This window comes from Halichoerus grypus, chromosome 5, assembly GCF_964656455.1.
Source record: "Halichoerus grypus chromosome 5, mHalGry1.hap1.1, whole genome shotgun sequence".
NCBI lineage: Eukaryota > Metazoa > Chordata > Mammalia > Carnivora > Phocidae > Halichoerus > Halichoerus grypus.
In genome coordinates this window covers 16082918-16109047 of record NC_135716.1, presented here as the reverse complement: position 1 = coordinate 16109047, position 26130 = coordinate 16082918, and the positions used below count along the sequence as shown (strand labels likewise).

General features: G+C 37.7%; 2 protein-coding genes across 21 annotated transcripts in view; one reads left to right on the top strand and one right to left on the bottom strand.

The window, feature by feature from the left end:
- RNF139 (ring finger protein 139) overlaps positions 1 to 26130 on the top strand; it is a 55195-nt gene that overhangs the window by 8503 nt on the left and 20562 nt on the right. For 3 of the 11 annotated variants that reach the window (XR_013447699.1, XM_078072033.1, XM_078072034.1), the window contains exon 2: positions 23645 to 23720. The exons of 1 other annotated variant lie outside the window; for it this stretch is intronic. Coding sequence is in view for 6 of the 10 variants with exons in the window: in XM_078072033.1 (XP_077928159.1) it covers positions 23645 to 23720 (76 nt within the window). In the remaining 4 variants the exon portion in view is untranslated. 7 more of the 11 variants (XR_013447701.1, XM_078072032.1, XR_004924924.2 and 4 more) reach the window with 7 other exon arrangements.
- TATDN1 (TatD DNase domain containing 1) overlaps positions 4489 to 26130 on the bottom strand; it is a 42283-nt gene continuing 20641 nt past the window's right edge. For 7 of the 10 annotated variants that reach the window (XM_036116679.2, XM_078072039.1, XM_036116687.1 and 4 more), the window contains 6 exons: positions 24095 to 24180; positions 23962 to 24002; positions 21697 to 21773; positions 9181 to 9251; positions 7829 to 7955; positions 4489 to 4670 (listed from right to left, as the gene is read on the bottom strand). In XM_036116679.2, the coding sequence (XP_035972572.1) occupies positions 4574 to 4670; positions 7829 to 7955; positions 9181 to 9251; positions 21697 to 21773; positions 23962 to 24002; positions 24095 to 24180 (499 nt within the window). In that variant the 3' untranslated portion in view covers positions 4489 to 4573. Of the gene's footprint in view, positions 4671 to 6262; positions 6404 to 7828; positions 7956 to 9180; positions 9252 to 21696; positions 21774 to 23961; positions 24003 to 24094; positions 24181 to 26130 lie in introns of those variants that run through there. The other 3 variants (XM_036116680.2, XM_078072038.1, XM_036116681.2) reach the window with 3 other exon arrangements.

Sequence of the window (26130 nt, the reverse complement as noted above, 5' to 3'; positions counted from 1 at the left end):
ATTTCAATAAACAATGAAATAATTTATTTTCTGCAGAATATTTTGGGATTCATAATGTGCAAGGTAGAATCCTTGCTTGCTATCACAAGGATACATTATATAACAGGGTAGATGACCTCCTCAGATAACTACAAACTACAGTATCAGGTAGTGTATGAGTATTGGGCATTTCACTGAGTTCTGTTGGTAATTTCAAAGATCAGTAACTATCAGAGAAAATTGGTCTATTGGATGGGTAGGATTTGAACAGTCAGGGATTTGGGAAGCTCACCGTACCAGGCAAAGAGAAGAATGTAAACACAGCTGCGGTTATGGCAGAGAAGGGGGTGTGTTGGAGAAAGTCTGGAGTGGTGGGGTGTGTGTTGGAAGGAATACCACATTGAATCCTTGAGTGAGTGGACAGGAATGTAGATTTTTGTTGATAGTAATTTCAAGGGCTGCTGCTTTTGAGCAAAGAAATGCAGAAAGGCACTTTGTGGCTAGATGGGATTGTAGATAGATTTGGACAAGAGTTTTTAGAGACCGGCTAACAGGTTGGTGTCACTGAGAAAAGGGGGGAAGTAACAGGTGTTAGTAGAATTGGCAAATAACTGTCAAAGTTTTAGGGTTCGGGGCTGGAGGTGCCATTAAGAGAATAATGGTACCTTTAACTGAAACTGGAAATCTCAAGAGTTATTTGAAGTCAGTTAGGTTTTAGAAATCTTGAGTATTGCACTTGTAACGTAGAAGTGGAATCAGGTGTATATTTGGATATCCTTTCCATATTGAAACCTTGGGCAATAATGTTTATTGTGATCTCACAAAATTTGTCAGAGCACAAAGAAAGATGATGCTGGATGCACATCACACACATCACACTGTACTTTGTTACATATGGAGTGTGAGGGGTACTTATTCCATTTTTTTAAAACATGCTTTGGTTTTCTGAATGTTTTTGTAATTTGAAGAATAAAAAGGGTTGACTGTAGTAAGAGATACAGTAATGTACAGGAAAAAGAACTTGGATGATGTTTCTGAAATCTGTAGGAAAGTATGTAGAGAGGGGAAAACAAACAAACAAACAAAAAACCCTGTATTTGGACCCAAGAGGGAATGCGCACATTTAAGGAGCAGGAAAAATAAAAGCCAGCAGGAGTTCACTGAGAAAAAGAAGGATTAGGTACAAGTATAAAAGTTAAACTTGATTTCCTAAAGAACAGTTTTAAGAAAAAGAAATCTAAGATTTAACAGGAACAAATATTTCCATTTTGGTTATTTTTAGTGGTTATGAAATTATAAAGGACATGTTCTTTCAAGATTTAAAAACTTGTTAAAATGTAGGTATCACTAATAACTAATCTTGAAGATCATTTAGTAATTTGGTGTCTGGATATATAGTACTACTTGAATTTGGAACTTAAAAGATAAGGAATAATATTTTAAAAAATAGTATGATTGATCTGTTGAACTCTGACTTTACAAAACTTTTCATGGCCCTTAAGCCTAAACTGTCTTGAGACTTAATGTTCATAACTTTGAAAATATTGTATTTCCTAATTAAGGGAAGAGGGGTATAACTGTTAGTACAAAAACATTCTTAAAAATGTTGGTTAAGTGTCCGCCTTCCGCTCAGGTCATGATCTCGGGGTCCTGGGATTGCACCCCGCATGAGGCTCCCTGCTTAGCTGGGGTCTGCTTCTCCCTCTCCCTCTACCCCTTTCCCCGCTTGTGCTCGCACGGGCATTCTCGGGCATTCTCTCTCTCTCAAATAAATAAAATCTTTTAAAAAATGTTGCACTCAAATGACCTTTCTTTCCTTCTTTTTTTTTTTTTTTTTTTAGGTATATTTGTATCCAGTATTGTTCTGATCTTGTCACAACGATCACTTTTCAAGTTTTACATGTACAGTTCAGCCTTTCTATTAGCTGCAACTTCAGTGTTGGTAAATTATTATGCTTCTTTGCACATTGACTTCTATGGTGCCTACAACACATCAGCTTTCGGAATTGAGCTGCTTCCTCGAAAAGGGCCCTCGCTGTGGATGGCACTCATCGTTCTACAGCTAACCTTAGGAATTGGATACATTACACTATTACAAATTCATTCCATCTATTCACAATTAATTATTTTGGATCTCTTGGTTCCTGTAATAGGCTTAATCACAGAGCTCCCATTACACATCCGAGAGACTTTAGTTTTTACTTCTTCCTTGATTCTCACATTAAACACAGTGCTTGTCTTGGCAGTGAAGCTTAAGTGGTTTTATTATTCTACACGGTATGTTTATCTTTTAGTGAGGCACATGTATAGAATTTATGGATTACAGTTATTAATGGAGGACACATGGAAGAGGATTCGTTTCCCAGATATACTGAGAGTCTTTTGGCTAACAAGAATTACAGCTCAGGCTACAGTGTTGATGTACATTTTAAGGATGGCAAATGAAACGGATTCCTTCTTTATTTCTTGGGATGACTTCTGGGACCTCATTTGCAATCTTATAATTAGTGGATGTGATTCTACACTAACTGTACTGGGCATGAGTGCTGTAATTTCCTCAATAGCCCATTATTTGGGCCTTGGAATATTGGCCTTTATTGGATCAACCGAAGAAGATGACAGGCGGCTTGGCTTCGTAGCACCTGTTTTATTTTTTATTTTGGCTCTTCAGACTGGTTTAAGTGGGCTAAGACCAGAAGAGAGACTTATTCGCTTAAGTAGAAACATGTGCCTTTTATTAACTGCAGTCCTGCATTTCATCCACGGAATGACAGACCCTGTATTAATGTCTCTCAGTGCCTCTCATGTGTCATCTTTCCGTAGACATTTTCCTGTGCTCTTTGTCTCTGCTTGCCTGTTTATTCTTCCTGTTTTACTCAGTTACGTTCTTTGGCATCACTATGCACTAAATACATGGTTGTTCGCAGTTACAGCCTTTTGTGTGGAACTCTGCTTAAAAGTAATTGTTTCTCTCACTGTGTATACGTTATTCATGATTGATGGCTACTATAATGTCCTTTGGGAAAAGCTTGATGATTATGTCTACTATGTTCGTTCAACAGGCAATATTATTGAATTTATATTTGGAGTAGTAATGTTTGGAAATGGGGCTTACACTATGATGTTTGAGTCAGGAAGTAAAATTCGGGCTTGTATGATGTGTCTACATGCATATTTTAACATCTACTTACAAGCAAAAAATGGCTGGAAGACATTCATGAACCGTAGGACTGCTGTTAAGAAAATTAATTCACTTCCTGAAATAAAAGGGAGCCGCTTACAAGAAATAGATGATGTATGTGCAATCTGCTATCATGAGTTTACAACATCTGCTCGCATCACACCATGTAATCATTACTTCCATGCACTTTGCCTTCGGAAATGGCTGTACATCCAAGATACTTGTCCAATGTGCCATCAGAAGGTGTACATCGAAGATGATATTAAGGATAATTCAAATATATCTAACAACAATGGATTTATTGCACCCAATGAAAATCCAGAGGAAGCTGTAAGAGAAGCTGCTGCTGAATCTGACAGGGAATTGAACGAAGATGACAGTACAGATTGTGATGATGATGTTCAAAGAGAAAGAAATGGAGTGATTCAGCACACAGGCCCAGCAGCTGAAGAACTTAATGATGATACTGATTAAAATAGCATTTACTAATCATTGAGGTTATTTGTTTAAAATTCAGTTCATCCAAAATGGAGTAATATGCTTCACTTCAGTGTGTAACCAAGCACAAAAACAGTATCCATGTTGAATCTGTGAATGGTTTTCCGTTTACTGTGATGTGCTACTGTAAATATACCTCTTTAATTACTTCTGGTCTCTTTGGTGACCTATTTAAATTTGTGTACATTATTGTACATAGAATAAAATGTTTTCACGTTTTTATGACAAAATTTGAACAAACAGCTTTTTAATAGATGTAATGATGTAATACAGTGCGTCAGCTGTGCCAAAGATTCCTCAATGGAAGCCTATAAAAGTACCTAACTCTGGACCCTAGTTTTTCTTTAAAATGGGTGGGAAAATGCAAATGCAAATCGGAGGAAACCACATTAAGTCAAGGAAATAATTTGGACCAGAGGATAAAAGCTACATGTAGAGTATTTTAAAATGAAGGAGAAAATAGGCTGCCAGAAGAGACTTTTTTGAAATCTGAGTGTAGCACGTGGCTGAGCTGGGTTCAAAAGTCATGATTCAGAGACTGTGTGAGAGTTGAGAAACAGGCTTTTATCAACTAAACTTTGGTATAAAAACCAGAATGTGCTAATTGTTTAATTTTGATGTAAATAAAACCAATATATTTGTTGGCCATTCTGTTTGCAGCGTTGACATAAAATTGTCCTTTTCAGACTTTTGAAGCAATTACAAAATATTTGGGAGTTTTCATTGTTGTAAACTAAGACCTTAATTGATACTAAAATTCTGATCTGACTTGATGGATAAAAACGAGGGGGGTATGGTATGTAGTAATACAGAATAACTCTTTAGACCACTTCCAGAGAATTCCTTTATTCAATCTTTCAGTAAGGTTTACCATGAAATTTTACATAAATGATGGGAAATGGAAAGAACATACCATCAGGAAAAAAATATTTTAATGGTGTTGTTATATAGTGTATTGGCTAATTCCAGTGGATCCTGCTCTCTCACTGCTGACATTATCTCCAGTATCTGACTAAAAGAAAACAAAACAAAATGGTTAAATTTCCAGGTATATGCTCAGTTTTAAAGATATTAGTTTCCACATAAAGGAAACTACTGTACTAGCACTCTTAACATAATAAGCTTAACAGGTATAAGGTTTTCAGCACCATCAACAGAAAGGTTTAACTGTTATGATATTTAAAAGAGAGTAATTTGAGACAGATTTCTGGGGCAGTCTCGCATATAACTAGAGCCAAGGTCCAGGTTCAAATAAATTCGAAAACCAGCCCATATTATGTCAACCACAACTAATGGAACTGACCCAGTGAAAATGAAGAGTTCCTTTAAACTGTGGTCATTATGCATTCATTAGTGGGTCATGATGACCTTTCAAAAAATAGTAAGAAAAGGAAAAGTACATCACACTTAGGGAAGTACTGTTTCATTTCTGTTTGGGTTTTATATATGTACATGTGTGCTGAGTCACAAGGTATTGTGGCATTGTGGGTATAGCAAAGTTTGAAAGCCACTGCTAAGAGAATTAGTCCCAGAAGCAGCAGGAATTTGGTGCATCATGACCAGCACAATGTCAGCAAAGGAAGTTAGAAGTTATTTACTTGGAACAATGTATGGTTATTGGGGTGAGGGGAGGAGAGATGCCTTCTCTTCCTGTACTTACGCCCTGCAAGAGCGAGACTAGCCCAGGTGTCCTATCTTTCAGTTTCTGTGCCTAGAATAATAATCAGTAGTACTGTTCTCTAGCAATACTATATATAGATGTTTTCATACATGAATTAGAAAGTTCTAAAGTCCAAATTAAACATTTAAATATTCGTTAAGATTTTTGTCCCTGGTATGGGTTTCTTAAATATGAACACCTAAAGGAATTAGAGATTAACTGGGAATTTTTTAATTATATAATCGTAACGCAACAGCCACACTTAATATAGACTAAGTTTTTATCTGAATAAGTCAAAATGTGCTAAAAGCAAATATATTAGCATTTAAATTGACAGTAAAGACCCAATATTCTTAGTAAACTACAGAATTTTCCTCTTACCTACTCAGTTGGAACTTATCTGCATAATACTGTGTGAAATCAGTATGATTCCTGCCACCCATCTCCCTTTCGGTCCTTTCTCTATGCTGATACGCTCCAGCTTTTAAAAAAAAACAAAAAACTGCCCCTTTCCTGCTTAAAATCCTTTGGGTCCTGATGAAATCTGAACTACTAAGGTTGGCATACAAGAGCCCTCACCAATCTGGTCTCACTGTACCTTCCTAGGCTTATCACTTACCCGTGCATCCTACTTTTTGCCACACTAAACTCACTGTTTTCCCCAGAGCAGCCAACCCTTCTGCAGTCTGCCTTTGCTTGAGGTGTTTGTCTTGGTCTGGCACAACACCCAGTTGTACCCCGTGAACGGCTGAAGTGTCACCTTAGTTGAGCTATTTCTCCTCAAGGAAGGCAGTTGCTATGTCCTAGGGTCCTCATCATATATTTATACCTCTGTAACAGCACTAACATCTTGGATTATACTTTCTGCTTATTTGCTCCAGGAGGGTTAAGGATCCCTGTCTGATTCCTTCAGTGTCTTATCCAAAGTGCCTGGCAGAATGTACCTAGTCACCTGGTGGATGGATGCAGGGCAGGGATTGTCCTGATTCTTCTAGGTAGCCTCAGTAACCTTGTACCTTTCCTGACATGCAGGAGCTTCAAAATGTGTTTCAAGGAATTTAAAATCTAAAAGGGAGGAAAGATCTCTATAAAAATAATTAAAACATAAAATTGTTAATAGATGGGTTTGATAAAAATGACTTTGTAAGTAGGAATTAATTAGTAATTAGCATTAGACTAGAGGCATGTGTGTTTTTGAAATGTGGTTTAAAAATTTTCAGTTTGTAAATGCTGGCTTTCCCAAGCTCTGCCTCCTCAACTGGTATTCATGATTGCAGATGATACTCAAGCTTTCTTGGTTCTTAACAGTCTGCATTTGGAAGACCTTAGAATTTTGTTTTGCAAATGTGTCTCTAAAGTCAACAGCTATATTGTACTTAACATTAAGGCAGTATATAAAACTGACGTGGATACACTGTTGGCAAATACTTCCCCTGAGCTGGCTACTAGAAAAATACCAGTTTCTTGTCTCTAGTGTCCTATTAAATCTCTATAAAGAATGATTCAGTAATAATTGTTTTCTGTCTTCTGACTGAATTTGCAACTACCTACATTTCATAAAAGTTACAAGTGATTCTTTACTAATCAGAATTTAAATACATTCCTCAGCCTATGGGTTTTAAAACATTCGGTTTTAAAATCTTTGCCAACACCAGCATGTTAATAAAGGAAAATCTTTCCAGTATAATTTTTATAGAATAAATCTGCAGTTCTCTGCTGCTGAATTTTAGATCTGGCTTACCTAATACTCTTATCTGTTAAAAACTAAAAAAGTACATATGGAAGGAATTACTACAACCTAAAAGTAACAGCTCAGTTGCCTGAACTGGTAAACCATACTAGACTGATACAATCTATATTTAAATTATCTGCTTATGCAAACAAAAACTGGATGATGTGCCCATTAACATGATACAAACTTACCCTGTAAGTTATAAGCTCTATAGCTCCTTAACAGTTGGATGGTGAACAGCCCCTCTTTTCGCATGCTATGTATTATAATCAAAAAACAATGCTGAATTACTGCTTGGTCCCCCTCCCCCAGCTTTTGGGTTAGAAAAAGGAAATCCTTTCTATAACTTGACCTTTTTGTTCAGAGGCTTCAAGAAATGTGTTACTACTTAGGTTTATTCAGGTTGTCAAATAATTTAAAATACACAAAAAGGTCTCCTGCTAAGAGTGCATTTTTATAACCATCAGCAAGGAGGCTGCATGAGAATCTTTTTTTCCCTTTCCTACAAAATGACAAATGACCAAAATCACATGAAGTTTTCACTCCTGTAATTAAACCACTTTTAATGAGTTGAGAGGTTGAGATGATGGGAAAAGAGGAGCCTAGATAGAGCAGTTCAGGTGCAGAGCCTTCCAAATCACTGCATTAAAATGGTAGCTTTTGATGTGAACTTCATTTGGATGTCACCCAACTTTAATTCGGTCCCTTGAGTTCATTTTGGAAATGGCATTTGGTGTTGACTTTAATGTTCTGAAGACCATGAAAACAAAACACTTACATTATATGGCAGGGCTCATTCCTGTCTTTTACGCAGTGCCCATTTTCCCACTTCTTTTTGGTAGGAAATGAAGTTTTTATGTATTTTGATCCAGCATGTGTACTTTTCACTCCACACCAAGGTGCGTCTAGAGTTAAGCAAAGATAGAAGTCTCTTACGAGGTTTATCTTTGAAATCATTGTTTTCTTAATGAACATTATCAAACAAATACATAACTTCTAAAATATAAGTCATGATTCAGCTTTAAAAACGGTAAAACAATTCTAAGCACAAGATTAAACCTTGAACTGTACAAATTTTTAAATGCCTTTTAAAAAAAATTTTAAGTGCTTTTTAAGACTCCCCTTCATTACGTTTTTTTCTGCTAACATTACTGTTGGTGTATGGCATACTTTAAAAAAAGAAAGCTAAAAGAAATACAAATTGTAACCTGAAAACATTTAAGTTAAGCCTCTATTTGCCTCTACTGAATGTGAAACAGTGGCTTTAAATACCGGGATTGGGGCACCAGGGTGGCTCAGTCGGTTAAGCGTCTGCCTTCGGCTCAGGTCATGATCCTGGGGTCTTGGGATCCAGCCCCACATCAGGCTCCCTGCTCAGCAAGGGGGTCTGCTTCTCCCTCTCCCTCTGCCCCTCCTCTCCACTTGTGTTCTCTCTCAACTAAATCTTTTTTTAAAAAAATACTGGGATTATTCAGTTACCTCTTTAATAAAGAATTATAAGAATTCACACATTTTACAAGCATTGTACTTTTAATATCATTTCATTTTCATGACTCTCCAAGAAAAACCTGAATTCCTTCAGAAGAAACCTGATTTCTTCAGAATGGCTTAGTCTTGACTTTCCTAAAAAAGCCCTTATGTGTAAGTAAAGCCTTGAGTTCAGGGTTAGGTAAAATGTTTAGCTTCTAACCTTATTGTAAGAGGCAACAGATTAATTTCTAAAATTCCTTGACTAAACCAGTTTGATTTAAATTCTTGTACTTTATTTGAAAAGTATTGTAGAATTAAGCCATTACAAAGACAACACTGTAAAAAAAATTCTGAAGTTTTTGAAACCCCAAGTGAGATACTTCATTAAGACTACTTGTTTAATAAAATATTTATAATTACAACCTCCTTAGTTACATATTCTAATATTCTTTTTTTAAGTGCTTAGGCTTAATCAAACTTCTAAAATTGAAAAACTTGATTGCATAAATACTTTTCTATCAATTGATAAAAAACCCCAAAGGTTTTCTGAAAAGTATAATTGCTGAAGCTATGAGTGAGCTGTTTTAAAATATTTTTTTGTCTAGCTCTTTTTTGATATGGTTTAATATGAAAATGAAAGTTCTAAAAGCATAAACTTACCAGTTTCAATCATTAGTTTTTCACTAGGTATTGACTTCAGAACTTCCAAATTAGCCTCAGTTTTCAGTGAGCTTAAAAAAAATTTATAGATATATTTAACCAACTTTTTTTTCATATTACAAACTTATCTAAAACAGATTACAAAACCTAAAGTCCCCAAAGAAAACTTTGGCTACAATGGCAATATACACATTTCTATCCTTACAGAATCTAGGTTAGGATCTATTCTAACCACACTCTAGCAGGATGTAATTTTTTGTGTTTATCAGCTGACTATCCAATAACTTTCTGAATCAGTCTGTGTAAAACAACTTTTTAAAGAATTCATTTGCTTCCCTGGGTAATTTGCATAATTTAGGCTCAAAATGCTGAGTTTGAAGGTATGGCCAGTTCTCTTATGGGCCAAATACTGCTCTGAAGGAATCAAAGTTAATGTTTCACTAATCAATACAATCTTCACAAAGGATGAAAATCACAATCATAGAACTAGGAGTATTTAACAAGGAATGAAAATGAAAACCTAGTTAGGCGATGTCCTTTTCCCCACATCTGGAAACAGGATCTTCCATTACTCTTGACATTCTGAAACTTAATGTGTCTGGGCAAGAGACTTTTTTCATTCATTTAGGGGAGTTAGAACCCTTCCAATTTAGACTCCTCCCCCCAACTCTGGGAAAAATTATGGGGAAAAGGAATTTTCCCCTTTTGTTTTCTCTCTCATCTCTTTCTGGGACTTGTATTAGTCAGTTTTACAACTCCTGAATTGGTCTGCTATGGCCCTGTTTCTTTTATCCTTTTCTGGGAAATTAACTTTCATTTCCTTAACTTTCATTTTCAGACCCTGAGACAGACTGGATTATTGGTCCCAATTCTTCACTTGCCTTTAAGAGAAATATATCTGCACCCTTGCGATGGTTCTTAGTAGGAACGAGGAGGAGCTTGAATCTGGCCATGGCCTCAAGACTTGCTTTGACCAGATGACATGGCCAGAGGCTTGAAAACGCACTTTTTTTTATTTTGATGGCACTTTTGTGATCTGAAAGTAGCATGCACTAAATAGCCATTACCTCTTCAGCCTGGGCACCCAGAATGAAAACACAGCTCAGATCTGAATTCAACATGTGCCTGTGGCAGAGAGATCTGCCTCTATCCATCAGTCAACCCTCAGCTGATCCTAAGACCCAGGAGTATGAAAAAATACTTACTGTAATATGCCAGTGAGTTTTAGGATGGTTTGTTATATAATGTGATGATGACTAATACTGTCCTTATGTTATATTTTTAATTTTAGCATATATTTAACTTTGTATTATGGAGAGATTAAAATATATGTAAAACTAGAATACAGAACCCCCATGTATTCATTACCCAGCCCCAATCTGTTATCAACTCCTGGCCGATACTATCCCATCCACTCATCCCAAACCTCTCCAGTATTATCTTGAAGGAAATTCAAAATGTTGTATAGTTTCAACATTCTAGCATTTATTTCAGAAAATATTTCAGCATCTGTCTCTAAGCATGAAGTTTTTTTTAAATGTAACCACAATACTATTAATCATGTCCAAGAAAACCCAAATCTTTTATCATAATATATCCAGTATTCAAACTGTCTCAATGTCCTAAATTCTTCTTAAGTTTGTCTGACTGAGGATCCAAATGAGGGCCACATTGCAACTGGTCAGTGTTCTAAATCTCTTAACCTATTAAGTTTTCCTGCATCTCTTTTTCCCTTTAAAATTTGTTAAAGAAACCCAGTTGTTTGCCCTGAAGAGTTTCCCAGTCTTGATTTCATCTGTGTTCATCTGGATTTGTGTCTGGGCTCTGTATTCTGTTCCACTGATCTAGGTGTCTGTTTAGTAGGTTCCTAATGTATGTTTTTTTAGTAGAAGTATAGTGGACATACAATATTATATTAGTTGTAGGTGTAAACCAGAGAGATTTGACATTTGTTTACATCACCAAATACCAGTAAGTGTAACTATCTTCACCATACAAACTTATTACAATATTATTGACTATCTTCTCTATATTGTACTTTGCATCCACATGACTAATTTGTAACTGGAGTTTGTACCTCTTAATACCCTTAAAACAGCCACCAGTTCTCCATATTTTTGAGTTAAATGTTTTTTGTTTGCTCACTTATTTTTTAAGTAGCCTCCATACTGGATGTACTTTATTTGAAAAGTATTGTAGAATTAAGCCATTACAAAGATGACACTGTGTAAAAAAAAATTCTCAAGTTTTTGAAACCCCAAGGTGAGATACTTTAAGACTACTTGTTTAATAAAATATTTATAATTACACCTCCTTAGTTACCACATACTCTGACATCCCATTTTTAAGTATTTAGGCTTAATCAAACTTCTGAAATTGAAAAATGTGACTGCATAAATACTTGTGCCAGTACCACATAGTTTTGATTACTATAGCTTTGTAGGACAGTTTGAAATCTAGGATTGTGATTAACTACAGCTTTGTTCTTCTTTTTCAAGATTACTTTGGGTCTTCAGGGTGTTCTATGGTTCCGTGCACATTTTAGAATTTTAGTTCTGTGAAAAAGACTATTGGTGTTTTGATAGGGATTGCACTGAATCTGTGGATTGCTTTGTGTTGAATGGACATTTTAACAATATTAATTCTTCCAATCCATGAGCATGGTATATCTTTACATTTCTCTGTTTCATTCATCAGTGTCTTACAGTTTTCAGAGTATAGGTCTTTAACTTCTTTGGTTAAATTTATTCCTAGGTATTTTTTTCCTTTTTGACACAATTGTCAATGGGACTGTTCTCTTAATTTCTCTTTCTGCTAGCTCTTTAGTGTATAGAGACCCAACTGATTTTTGTATATTAACTTTCTATCCTGCAACTTTACTGAATTCATTTATTCTAATGGTTTTATGGTGGAGTCCTTAGGGCTTTTTCTAAAAATACTATGTCACCTGCAAATAGTGACAGTTTTACTTCTTCCTTGCCAATCTGGATGCCTTTTCTTTTTCTTGTCTGATTGCTGTGGTTATGACTTCCAGTACTGTGTTGAATATGAGTGGCTAGAGTGGACATCCTTGTATTGTTCCTAATCTCAGAGGAAAAGCTTTCAGCTTTTCACCACCGATTATGATGTGGGTTTGTCATATATGGTCTTTATTATATTGAGGTATGTTCCTTCTATACCCACTTTGTTGAGAGTTTCTATCATGAGTGGATTTGTTGAATTTTGTCAAATGCTTTTTCTGCATCTATTGAGACGATCATATGATTTTTATCCTTCATTTTGTTAATGTGCTGTTCAGTTGGCAGACATAACCATTCGGGCATGCCTGGAACAAATCCCACATGGTCGTGGTGAATGATCCTTTTAATTGAATTCAATTTGCTGATACTTTGTTGAGGAATGCTTTATAATGTTTATCAGGGATATTTGTAATTTTCTATTTTGTAGTGCCTTTGGTTTTGTTTATCAGGGTAATGCTGGTTTCATAGAATGAATTTGGAAGCATTCCTTCCTCTTCAATTTCTTGGAATAGTTTGAGAAGAACAGGTATTAACACTTACTTAAATGTTTGGTAGGATTCACCTGTAAAGCCATCTGCTTCCAGACTTTTGTTTGTTAGGAGTTTTTCTTATCACCAGTTCAATTTCATTACTAGTGATCAGTCTGTTCAGATTTTGTTTCTTGCTGACTCATTCCTGGAAGATTATATTTTTCTAGGAATTTATCCATTTCTTCTAGGTTGTCTGATTTGTTGGTGTATAATTTTTCAAAGTAGTCTCTTATAATCCACTGTATTTTGTGGTGTTGGCTATTTCTTCCCCTTCATTTCTGATTTTGAGTCTTTTGTTTAAAAGTCTGGCTATAGTAGGTTTATCTATTTTGCTTATTTTTTCAAAGAACCAGCTCTAGTTTCATTGATTGTTTTTTCTCTCTTTTTAAGTCTATTTCATTTATTTCTGTTCTGATCTTTACTATCTCTTCTAATTTTCGACTTCATTTGTTCTCCTTTTTCTAGTTTCTTTAGGTATAACGTTAGATTGAGATTTTTGTTTTCTTGAGATAGGCCTGTATTGCTCCAAACTTCCCTTTTAGAACTGCTTTTGCTGCATCCTATAAATATTTCGAACTGTTGTGTTTTCATTTGTCTCAAGGTATTTTTTGATTTCCTCAATCTACTGCTTGTTCAGTGACATGTTCTTTAGCCTCCATGTGTTTTTGTTTTTTTCAACGTTTTTCCTGTAATAGATTTTTTTTTAAGAATTTATTTTTTTAAGTCTCTAAACCCATCATGGGGCTTGAACTCACAATCCTGAGATCAAGTCGCATGTTCTACCAACTGAGCCAGCCAGGCCCCCCTCTGTGATTGATTTCTACTTTCATACTGTTTTTTTTTTTTTTCATACTGTTGTAATCAGAAAAGATGCTTGACAGGATTTCAACCTTCTTACGTTTACGGAGACTTGTTTTGTGGCCTCACGTGTGAACTATCATGGATAACGTTCCATGTACACTGAATGTGTATTCTATGTTTGGATGGAGTGTTCTGTGTATCTATTAAGTTTATTTGGTCTAATACTTCGTTCAAAGCCACTGTTCCCTTATTGAGCTTCTGTTTGAATGATCTATCCATTGATGTAAGTGGGGTGTTAAAGTCCTCTACTATAATTGTATTGCTATCTATTTCTCCCTTTATGTCTGTTAATGAATTGCTTTATGTATTTAGATGCTATGTTGAGTGCAGATATTTACAGTTATATCCTCTTGTTGGATCCCTTTATCATTGTGCAATGCCCTTGTCTCTTGTTAGTTTACTTCAAAACAAAGATTGTATCATTTAAGTATTGCTACTGCAGCTTTTTGTTGCTGCTGCTTCTATTTGCATGGAATATCATTTTCCTCACACTTTCAGTCTGCATGTGTCTTTAGGTCTGAAGTGAGTCTCTCATAGGCAGCGTATAGAAGTTTTTTTTTTTAATCCAGTCATCCCATGCTTTTTGATTGGAGTATTTGATCCATTAATGTTTAAGGTAATTATTGATAGGTATGTGCTTATTACCATTTTGTTAACTGTTTTCTGGTTGCTTCTGTAGTTCTTTCTTCTCTTGTTCTTTTCCCTTATGGTTTGATGGCTTTCTTTAGTATTACGCTTGGATTCCTTTTTCTTTACTTTTTGTGTATCTATTATAGGTTTTCAGTTTGTGGTTACCATGAGGTTCATATACAACATCCTATGTTTATAACAGGCTATTTTCAGTTGATGTTCACTTAAGTTTGAACACATTCTAAAAGCACTACATTATTTCCTCCTTTCCAAGTTTTATGTATATGGTGTCATTCTACATCTTTTTGTGTAATTATTAGAGAACTGATTTTACTGTGCTTTTCAATCTTCATATTATAAGTGAATGCTCTACTATCTTAACTATATGTTTGCTTTTACCAGAGAAATTTTTTCTGTTTATGATTCTCTTCTAGTTAGTCTTTTCTTATCTGCTTAAAGTATGTTTACCATTTCTTGTAAAGATGGTTTAGTGGTGATGAACTCTCAAATTTTGTCTGAGAAATGCTCTTTCTCCTTGAGTTCTAAATGATAACCTTGCCAGGCACAGTATTCTTGATTGTAGACTTTTTCCTTTCAGCACTTTGAATATATCATCACATCACTCCCTTCTGGCCTGCAAAGTTTTAGCTAAAAAAAATCAGCTGATAGCATTAGGGGGTTTCCCTTGTATATAACTAGTTGCTTTTCTCTCACTGCTTTAAAGACTTTCTCTTTAACTTTTGACCTTTTTATTATGTGTCTTGGTGTGGACCTCATTGAGTTGATCTTGTTTGGGGCTCTATGTGCTTCCTGGGGACATCTATTTCCTCCCCCAGGTTAGGAAAGCTTTCAGCTGTTTCTTCAGATTTTCTGCCCCTCTTTCTTCTCCTTCTGGGACTCCTTTAGCACACTTGATGTCCTAGAGGTCTCTTAACCTATCCTTATTTTTAAAAATTCCTTTTCTGTTCAGCTTGGATGGTTTCCACTACCCTGTCTTCCAGGTCACCAATCTGTTCTGCTGTATCCTCTAATCTGTTATTTTTCACTTCAGTTATTGTATTATCTCTAATTGGTTCTTTTTAATATTTTCTCTTTTTCTGATTTCATCCACTCCTTTCAAGTTCGCTGAGCATCTTTATGACCATGACTTCAAACTCTTTGTCAGGTAGATTGTTTGTCTTGATTTTGTTTAGTTATTTTTGTGAGGTTTCGTCTTGTTCTTTCACTTGGAATAAATTCCTTTGTCTTCTCATTTTGCCTTTTTTTTTTTCTCTTTGTATTACATCATTTACATCTGCTAGCCTTGTAAGCAGTGGCCTTGTGTAGGAAGTATCCTGTGGGGCTAAGCAGCATAATAAATATCCCCCATGGTCGGCAGAACCAAGCGCTCCAGGGGTGTGTCGCATGTGGGCTGCCTATGCCCTCCTGTTGTGTGCTGCAGCCGCTGCGGGTGTGCTGGTGGGCAGGGCTATCCCCAAGTCCAGCTGGCTCAGAAGCCCTCCTGGAATCGCTGCAGGCAAGCTGGGTGGGGCTGGGATGTGATCCTAGCCGGAGCTGTCCACAAGGTGTGGGGGTTGGGGGCAGTAATTGTTTTGTGGGTTCACCAGTCCCAAACAAGGTGACCCCTGGGTGTTGCTGGGCAGGAGCCACTTTGGAAGGGCACCTGCCTGAACTGGCAGGTTGGGTGGAGTGGGTCTGACAGGGAATGCCAGAGCAGGGTGGGCTGTGCTATCAAGATAGGAGTGTCAGAACTGACTCTTATTAGCATCAGGCCAGAGAGGCTGGAGAAGAGCAAAAGAAATGGCACCTGCTAGCACTCCCAGTCCTGGAGAGATTTTCTGCAGATCCCTGCCCTTCCAGCACACACCCTAAAATTAGCCAATAAATCTCCCTCCTGCACAACCCAGATACTTTTCAAACTGCTGCCTCTCCACTGGATCTTGGAGTGAGTAATATAGTGTGCTGGCCCTTTAAGAGTAGCGTCTCAGTTTCTTCTAGCACTCTGGCTCTGCTGGAGTGAAGTCCTGCTGGTTATCAAAGCCAAATGTGATGGGGGCTTGTCTTCCTGGTGCAGATCCCCAGGGCAGTCAGGGGGTGGGGGGTACCTGATGTGGGGCTTGATCTCCTTGCTCCTCCGGGAGGACCTATACACCTGTGATATCCCTCCTGGTTGTGAGTTGCCGTACCACATATTTGGTTCCCTACCATGTCTCTGCTCCTCCTTACCCTTCTCAGTGTGGCTTTTTCTTTATAGTGTGGAAGAGCTGTTCTGCTAATCAGGTCATTCTCTGAATGCGTTGCATTACATATAGTTGTTGCCTGGGTGTGTCTGTGGGAGGAGGTGGGATCCTCCTACTCCACCATGTTCTCTGGTCCTGTCAACATGAAGGAAATTTTGCCTTCTGTATTTCTTACAGGATATCTAGAGTCTTGACCAGATTCAGGTTCGATTTTTTTTCTTTTTTTGGCAAGACTTTCATAGTTGGTGGTATGATCTTCTGTTATTTAGAGAGGCACACACTGGTTGTATTTTTGTGATAGGAGGCAGCCATGGCTGCCCAGTGCTTAGACCTCTTCATTCACCAGGAGCTGCAGAATGTTGATAGAACTCTGTCAGCCCTTTATTCACTAGAATACTTGTATACAAATTCCTGTGTCTACTATTAGGTACCCAGTGTAGTTGGGAGAGGAGAAAATTATGTATCTTCCTGTCAAATGTGTGGAGTCCCTCACTTCCTCCAATGGTAGTGGTATTTTAACACAGACATTCATTTTTTAATCATTAAGGAACTCTTATGTTTTTTTCTTGTAATATTCTGTTCATATTTTATGGATGTAACATCTCAGCCTTTATTATATCAGGTCTCTCTTAAATTTTTCCTTGTTTCCTCTGGTGTTGATTTTTCTATTTATCTTGGTCTTTTTCTTCCTGTTGGTTCACCTCATTTATCCGGTGGTCTTTAATTATCAATTTATACTTAAGGAGGCTTGAGTTGCCAGTGTTGTGTTCCCTCTGCTTTTGTGAAAACAGAGGACTGTTTTACTGCCAGTTCTGAGTGGGGAGTCTAACTGGAAGCTCCTTGTGGGACAGGCCAGGACTGGGCATACTGATCTGCAATTTCATTTAAGAGTGAGAAGGGAGGGGGCTGTGAGGCTTTTGCTCCTCTAAATGCTTTCCTCTGGGATCAACATTCGAATTGCCAAGTCTTGGCTCTCATAATTTGTTCAGTTTTCTTGAGAAAAGCGATTTCCCTCTGAATAGAAATGCTTGCTGCACCTGTACTCTGTGCATGGCAATGAATATAGGGAGTGATATCTTTCTCTACAAGGACCTTGAATTACCCTAATTTGGTCCTGTTTGTCACAAATTCTAAACCCAAAGTCCTCTCTGCGATTCTGCATGCTAAATTTGTTCTCACCTCCTCTGGGGCCCTTTAGTCTAAGTGGTCTCTTCCAGAAACTCCAGCCTTGTTTCTTTGCTCTTATAGGTTTTCCATTTTGAATACGTAGGATTTTACTTTAGAATGATTTTAGGAGGAGTGAAAGGGAAATGTGTGTCTAGTTTGCCATAAATACCAGCCTTTTTATTACTGTTCTCTAGAAAAAAAACAAAACTCTTATTTTTCGGCCAGCTTAACAGTTGATCAATATGAGTATTTTCAAAAAATATACTGATATGCTTGATATGGGTATTTAAAACTTCCAGTTATCAAATTAGTTGCATATTTTTAATCTCTTAAAAAGAAATGTCTGACTTAGATGTTTCCTACATATACTCCATGCTTGTAAAAACTGATCTAAATATAGAATATATACTATGAAGAAATATTTTTAAATCAAAGCCAATTATATCTTTAATAAGGTTTTCCATTTAAGGGAGAGTAGCTATATGATTCTGTAGTCAAATTTGAACCTTTCCCATTTTCTTGGAGGAAAATGTTATAATTTAACCCTTAGAAACCAGACTTTATGTCATAGGTAGTATAGGTTAAATAACCATAACTCAGAGACTCAGATTAAGACTGCAATAAATTGAATTTAAGAATAAGAATAGAAACTGATTAAACGACTAACATTAATTCTGAGTTAATACAGGAAAACAGGAAAGAAAAATCTCATGTCATTAACTTAAAGCCAAATCTTTATAAATTCAAGGTCACATAGAAATCTCTTAAGACAGATGGACATTTCAGGTTGGTGAAATAAAGACCTTCTACCCTCTCCCTTTAAAAAAAAAATTTATTGAGAGAGAGAAAGAGTGCAAGCAGGGCAGAAGGAGAAAGAGGGTCTCAAGCAGACCCCATGGTGAGCATGGAGCCTGACGTGGGGCCCAATCCCATGACCCTAAGATCATGACCTGAGCCAAAACCAAGAGTCAGATGTTCAACCAACTGAGCCACCCAGGCACCCCTACTGTCCTCTCTTAAAAATCATTTCAAAATAATAAAAAAAAACCCACATATTTTGATGAAACTAGGAGATGTTTTTGACTCCTAGTCACAAAATATAAAGCAGAAAGACGGTAAAATGATAAATGATCTGTTTATGTGCTAAGTGATTTAAGTGCCATGTGGCTGCAGAGAGAGATGCTGAAGACAAGCAAACCAATTCACCCAAGGAAGTTCTAAGAACTGAAAGATCTAGGTACTTAGGCTGGGATAAGGCAAGGGACTGAGTGGGGACTGTTTTAAAAGGTGGGGAACAGAAAAGACAGAAGTCTCAGATTACTTTCCAGTGAACTGGTACAGTGAGGACTACTTCTGCCGCCTACCCCTGGCCTGAGAGAGAGAAGCGGGGAGAGGTTGTGCGTGCAGTCTCTGGAGAAGCTAAATCAGAGAACAAGCAGCACAGAGGAGCGCAGTGGGGAAGCATGGGGCTGAAAACAGAGACCGGTCTGAATGCTGACTTTTCGGTGAGGTCCTCTCTCCAACCTCATTCTGCTCCAGAACACAGGTACATTGATGAATCCCCACTGTTTTTCCAGCAGAGATCGGAGGATCCCTCTCTGAAGAAAATGAAGCAACCCAGAAAGATCCCGACAAACTGACATTTAGGAATCCCTGGTGAGGTCAGCTGGCCTGCCACTTGATGGGCTGTCTCCCTACAGAGATTCCAAAGAGCTTTTTTCTTAATTTTTTAAATATACTGCATAAGAATTGCCTGACATTTGAAGAAAGTCATGAAAGAAACTAAAAGGAGGAAATAAACGCATCCTATGGCAAACAAAAAAATAACTATAATTCATATCTTTAGAGAGATAGGAAGATGCATCTGCATCTGTCAAACTAGATAATGGTAGGGAAGAGCTTTCAGAGATTAAAACCAGAAAGCTGAAATTTTATTAAAAATTTGAAAAATATTTTTGAAAGTAGGGAGAAGGGGCGCCTGGGTGGCTCAGTCGTTAGGCGTCTGCCTTCGGCTCAGGTCATGATCCCGGCGTCGTGGGATCGAGCCCTGCATCTGGCTCTCCGCTCCGCAGAGGGCCTGCTTCTCCCTCTCCCACTCCCCCTGCTTATGTTCCTGCTCTCGCTGTCTCTCTCTCTGTCAAATAAATAAAATCTAAAAAAAAAAAAAAAAAAAAGATTAAAAAAAAGAAAGTAGGGGGAAAAACAGAGATAGAAATTATAAGGGGAAAAAAACTGAGATCACAGTATGAGCTTGGGAGGTCCAAAGAAAGAACAGAAAAAATTTCCCAGGACTGACAGAGATGAGCTTCTAGCTGGAATGGGCACAGTAGAAAATGCAGAAACTCTGAATGACAAACCCATCAAAACACCTTTGTGAAATCTGATAATACCAAAGGTAAAGAAATAAAATATTCCACTGGGAGAAAATAGTAGGTCACAGGGAAGGACTGGTAATCAGAATAACCACTGATTTACTGACATTAAACCTAGAAATGGAGCCCTGTAAATTCTCATGAAAATTATTTCTAGTCCAGAATTTTATGCCCAGGAAAAATACCACGTGGAAGGGTTTTTGTTTTTCTTTCATTAACTATCCAGGAAAACTTTCAAGAGCAAAGTAAATTCATTCAACAAAACTGAATACATGAGATATAAAAGCGTTCCATCACAGAGCAGACAGTGGTCCAAAATGAAGGAGATGGAAAGGTCAGGAACTGGACAGATAATCTAGACAGCCAGATTATCTAGACAGTTTTCCTCATGCAGAAAAACAGAGAAAGGCATTTTACAGAGCTGTTGGAAAGTGTGAGAAGGCTTCAACTTTTGAAGAAAACCAAGTAAATAAAAACGAGGACAGTTGCTCCAGGAAAATAAAAAAGCGGTATATCCTGTAGTTCAGCAGTCAACAATATTTACACAGACCTAATAATGAAAACACTAAATACGCATACAACCTAAAATTCTGAAGTACACTGATAAGCCTGTGGAGGAAAGAATGCAGGTGGCAGGAAAGTGCTGGATATAAGAACAAAGACGCTCGTACTCCTTCATGGAAACAGACACAGGAGATGAATGAAGAGATAACCACACATATATAAATATTACTTAGACATAGGACGATGAAGAGCAAAGTGCGCGTCTCTGGAAAAGCTGACTTACAGGTAGAGAGTATGGTGGGGAGACTGTGTTTGTAAGTTTTTTAGAACTACTTTATAATCCATTATTCATGTATTCCTTTCCATAGAGGTTTATTAATTAAATGATTAAAACATAGAAGCAGCATCTAGGACATATAAATAAATCTGAACTCTATAGCAAATAATTTCATGGTTCTATTTCCCTGAAGAGATATTTTAGTAAAAAATAATGTAGTCAGCTAAGTGGTAGTTTTAAAAGGAATGAGACACCGGAGAGGGCAAGCCCAGGGGCCCCGCGGTGCCAGCTGACTATAGTGGGCTTACGCAGACTGGTGTGGTGGAACAGCAGGAAGGCCAGCGCGGGTGGGGCCAGAGGACACTGGTTCTCAAGCTGTGAGTTACTTTATGCCTGTTTCTTAACTACTGTGAGCCTCAGTTTCTTGGCCTATAGAGATACACAAAATGATTATGTCATAGTAGGACTTTTCCCCTGGGCCAGACATCACTTGTGCATATGCATACACAATGCTGAGGACATGGATGTTTTAAAGGGATAAAATGACTTGAGAAAAAATTGCGTTGCTAGAGAAAGCTGTCAATCTCCATACAAAACTGTTTTCTATAACTGCGATACAGGGTTAGTAGTTTATAACCTGCAAGTTTTTTTTTTGAAGTAGACTCTGTGACCAAAGTGGGGCTTGAACTCACCACCCCAAGATCAAGAGCCGCACGCTCTACCAACTGAGCCAGCCAGGTGCCCTGTAACTTTCAAGTTTTACTTGCAGGAGTAACGTAGTTTAATTTCTTTCATACTTAGGAAATTTGCAGGCCAAGATCAATGTGATAAATAAATACATTTAAATCCTTATCTACAATTCACTGTAAAACAAGGAATCTACTTAATATAAAACAAGCAAACTGAAGGACCTACCAGCCATTAAATCCTATGTAGAGATCCAAGTCAGTCAAGGCGGCCGCTGCTTCCTTCGTACCATCAAATGAATGCACCTAAGGACGTACAGGTACAATTTCATTGAATAATTACTCTTTCTTTAAAATCCTAAATAACACTAATAAGACTTTCTTAGCAAAAATATAGATGCATTAGGGTTTTTTGGACCAGAGGGTTTCAAACGCGGTGGCCCCTACAATTTTTATTTTCAAATCAAATCTCACAATTAAAATGGGTCAACATCTCCACTGATGTGCGGCAAGAGGGGAGACGGCCGCCTGGGATTTCTGTCCGGGGCTGGCTGATGGCTGTTCCAGCATTCCTGCAGTGCCCCCAGGAAGGGGAGCGGCGGTGGGAGCCACATTCTCAGGCAAAAGCATGAAGTTAAAAATGTGACAAAACCATGCAGAGTGTATCTTCAAATGTTCAATTTTTATGTTACGGGATACTTTTTTCTAGGAGAGAGAGGACTTAAGAGGCAAGTTTTAAGAAGATCTATTCAGAGTTGTGAGAATGTCACTAAAAAAACAGTAATAATCACCTCAGGAGGCAAAAAGGAGTGAGATGGTGGTGTTCTCCTTCAAAGAGACAGGGATTCAAGCAGTTTTTCACACTTTGGATGTATTTGTGTAACCAAAACAGTAAGTAACAACACTTCTTTAAATACACCTAACAAGTCGGGGCACCTGGGTGGCTCAGTTGGTTAAGCATCCAACTCTCGGTTTCAGTTCAGGTCATGATCTCATGGGTCATGGGATCGAGCCCCATGTGGGGTTCAGTGCGGAGTCTGCTTGGGATTCTCACTCTCCTCTCCCTCTGCCCTTCCCCCGCTCATGTATGCATGTTCTTTTAAATAAATCTTTTTATAAATAAATAAGCACACACACCTAACAAGTGATATCATTAATACGTTCATACAGCATCCAGGGTCTGAATCCACTATGAATAACATGCTTCTCAAAAATAAAACTGTTCCACAACTGCCCCAAGGGTTTAGTCTTCCCTTCAGCATTTCCAGCTGACTAGAAGATATATCATATCCTCCATTAACATCAAAATAATTTTAAATAAGACTTCATAAACCATTTCAGAAAATTAGTTATACTTTATTTGGCAGTCTTTTTTAATTTTTAAGTAATCTCTACACCCAATGTGGGGTTTGAACTTACAACCCCAAGATCAAGAGTCACACATTCTACCAACTGAGCCAGCCAGGCGCCCCTTGGCAATATCTTTTTTTGATAAAAGTCAAACATTTAGGTTGGATTTGCTTCTGTTAAGTAAATTCTTCTTTAGAAATAAAGCAAATGGGCTAAGAGGTGGAACCATTAATCCCAAGGGCGTTAATCAGAGCCTCTAAGCCTCTCTCAGTTCCTAAAGGATAAACTGCAGGGTCAGTAAACTGTAGATAAAAATGTGCACAGCACTGCAGAAAACATCACTAGCGTCTGGGGGACATGAAGCAGAGGCTACAAACGAGAGAATACAGGCGGCACTCAAAGCAACACAGGGTGGGTATACAGTGAGTGCTCAGTGCCACTTCCTCTTTTCTTCGTTGGACTTAGTACGACTGATTTTATATACTTGGACCATAGCTTTTCTGCTAGAGACTAGTGAATCGCTCCTAAAATTACAGGTGAAAGTTTGTGCATCTGAGAATTTTTCTGAGGCAGATTTTCAAAAGAACCCATAATCCAAAAGATTTAAAAAACACTGCTTTGGATGCCTGAGCTAAGGCAGATAAGATTTATGAGAACTGACTGAAATGACCACACAGAAGTGTTTAGAGTAGAAGCAAATTACAGAAAAAAGGGGTCTCTAATCAGAGTGGTTAACAGTAAATGAATACAGTTGACAAGAAATTAAGAAGGCAAACCTAAAGTGAGGATTAAAATACTTGATTAAAATTAGTTTATACTCTGCTCAGAATTTCAATTGGAAAACACTGAGGAATGTCTGATGGAAGAGGCAGAGAAAAAGAGTATCACCCTCACTCCTAAAATGTGAGTAAATTCATGGGGTTTTCTTGTGAACCGAATTCTTTATCATTCTTGTACTTTGAACAAAATAAATGTAATTAAATCAGTGTGATTTATATATCACATCTAGTCCATAGATTCTATAGTAAATGTATGTCCTTCAGTAAGAGGGGGAAGAACATCTACTGCTGATACCTGAATTCGCCAACCTGAGGAACAAGGAAGCTTCTGGGCATCATCTAGTAAAAACAACTCTTCTACTTACCACTCCCCCCACACACCGGTCTCTGTTTCTTTTCATTATGTCTGTGAATTAAAAACAAACAACTGTTGGCAAATACCTTGCTTGATTTCTATAAAATTCTTAAATTCTAAATGAGATTTTAGCTTTAACTCACCCAAAAATTCAGCATGTGAGTTCCTACAGTGAAGAAACATTGGTAATTTTGTTTGTTCTGCCAGTTCAAACTGTTTTTCAAAATATCTGTAGGACACCAAAAAAAAATTTCCTTAATTTTACTTTAGCATGAGAAAAATCATTTTTTTAAGTTAAAGAACTTTTATTATTTTGAGATTATAGAAGTATGAACTCAGACATTTAAAACACATCTGGCTTAGCCAAAGGCTTTTTTATAACAAACAACTTCCAGAAAAGGATACTTCATCTTCTGGGATTACAAAGTTATTTTCAAAAATGTTGGTTAGCTTTCCATTATAACTGCTAGGTAAATTAGGTAGCACTTTACTACTCATCACTAGAAATAGCTATAATGTTTAAGTTTACAGTGATGGGAGCTGTTCCCTCAAATAATTACTTTTTTTAAAAAAAGATTTTATTTGAGAGAGAGAGACAGCTAGAGAGAGCACAAGGGGGGGGTGCGGGGTAGGTAGCAGAAGCAGGGAGCCTGACGTAGGGCTCAATCCCAGAACCCCGGGATCATGACCTGAGTTGAAGGCAGACACATAACTGAATGAGCCACCCAGGTGCCCCTCAAGTAATTAATTTTAACTAGCTTTTCCCACCAAACCCAAGCAAATGAAGCAGACACCCTCCCATCACCCTTCCCTGGGATCCATTCCCTGCAGCATGTGTTGGAGGTGAAGAATACACCACCAGCTTCCTGCCCCGAGAGCTGGCTGAGCACCATCAGTGGAAGTCAGTTCGTTCCAGCAAGGGGCCAGGGAAAGCTTTATACTCAGTGTTTTCCATGTGCTGTTATATAAGAAATTACTACCACTAAACACAAGGATTTATTAAATAAATGTAAGTAGCACAAAAACTGAAACACTATTTTTCAAAGATATAAAAATGATATGATAAAATGGCAGCCGTGGGGCACCTGGGTGGTTGTCAGTTAAGCGTCTGCCTTCGGCTCAGGTCGTGATCCCAGGGTCTTGGGATCGAGCCCGGGATCGAGCCCTTCATCGGGCTCCTCGCTCAGTGGAAAGCCTGCTTCTCCCTCTCCCTCTGCCTACCACTCCCCCTGCAGTGCTCTCTCTCTCCCTCTCAAATAAATAAATAAAATCTTTAAAAAAATAAATAAAATAAAATGGCAGCTGTGAATGTTTGGAGAGTACTTTATAAAAAGGTTTTTCAAGTGCCACATACCATTATCTCATCTGATCCACAAAATAACCCTAGAATAGGATAAGAGCTGGTGTCAGGGGATGTAGGACCTCATCCAAGATCACAACACAACATGACAAACTTGGACCCAGAACTTGAGTGCTCTAATTCCAGGTCCCAGCCCAAATGACAAAGTTGTGACATTTCTAAGAAGCCTTTTCTGGTCGCACAGCATAATGACAATAGCCAGATGATAAAGCGGGGTGGGTGTTCCAGGTCTTCTCACTCAGCGCGGGGCTTACTCATTCTCCACTCATGGTCATGCAGTTCAAATGAAACCAAGAGTTACAGACAGTAAGGGTCTTATTTTCCTACAGGAGTTTACCTCTTCTAGGCACCTTAATTTTAGGGAACAATTTCTCAGTGTTTAATTTAAATCTCTTGCTATATATTCCTGTATCTTGTCTCCCTGAAATACAGGGCAACCATTTTCCTGGAGTACCCCTTTGTCCGCTTGAAAATGCTAAATTTTAAAAGTAGAAATATAAGTGTACTTCTTAAATAGCTTTCATAATGTTGGTGGTCTTTGTCTTTATTACCCAGTGTTTAGGCTTTTAAATCACCTTTTCAGATTCTGCTGGGCTAGAATAAGCAAAAATAATTTTAGTTAACAAAGTGCTGAAATTTCAGACTGTAGGAAATAGAAATGAAATACTGAAAGAAAAATCACTATTTCCGTAACCTCTAAAGTAATTCAAATGTCAGCAATGAAACGCGCTCCAGTCATTACGTAAACTTGACCGTGGCTCTGGCTTCTGGCTACACACCACACTCTCCGCTCTACGGCTCCCCACTCTACACGGATCA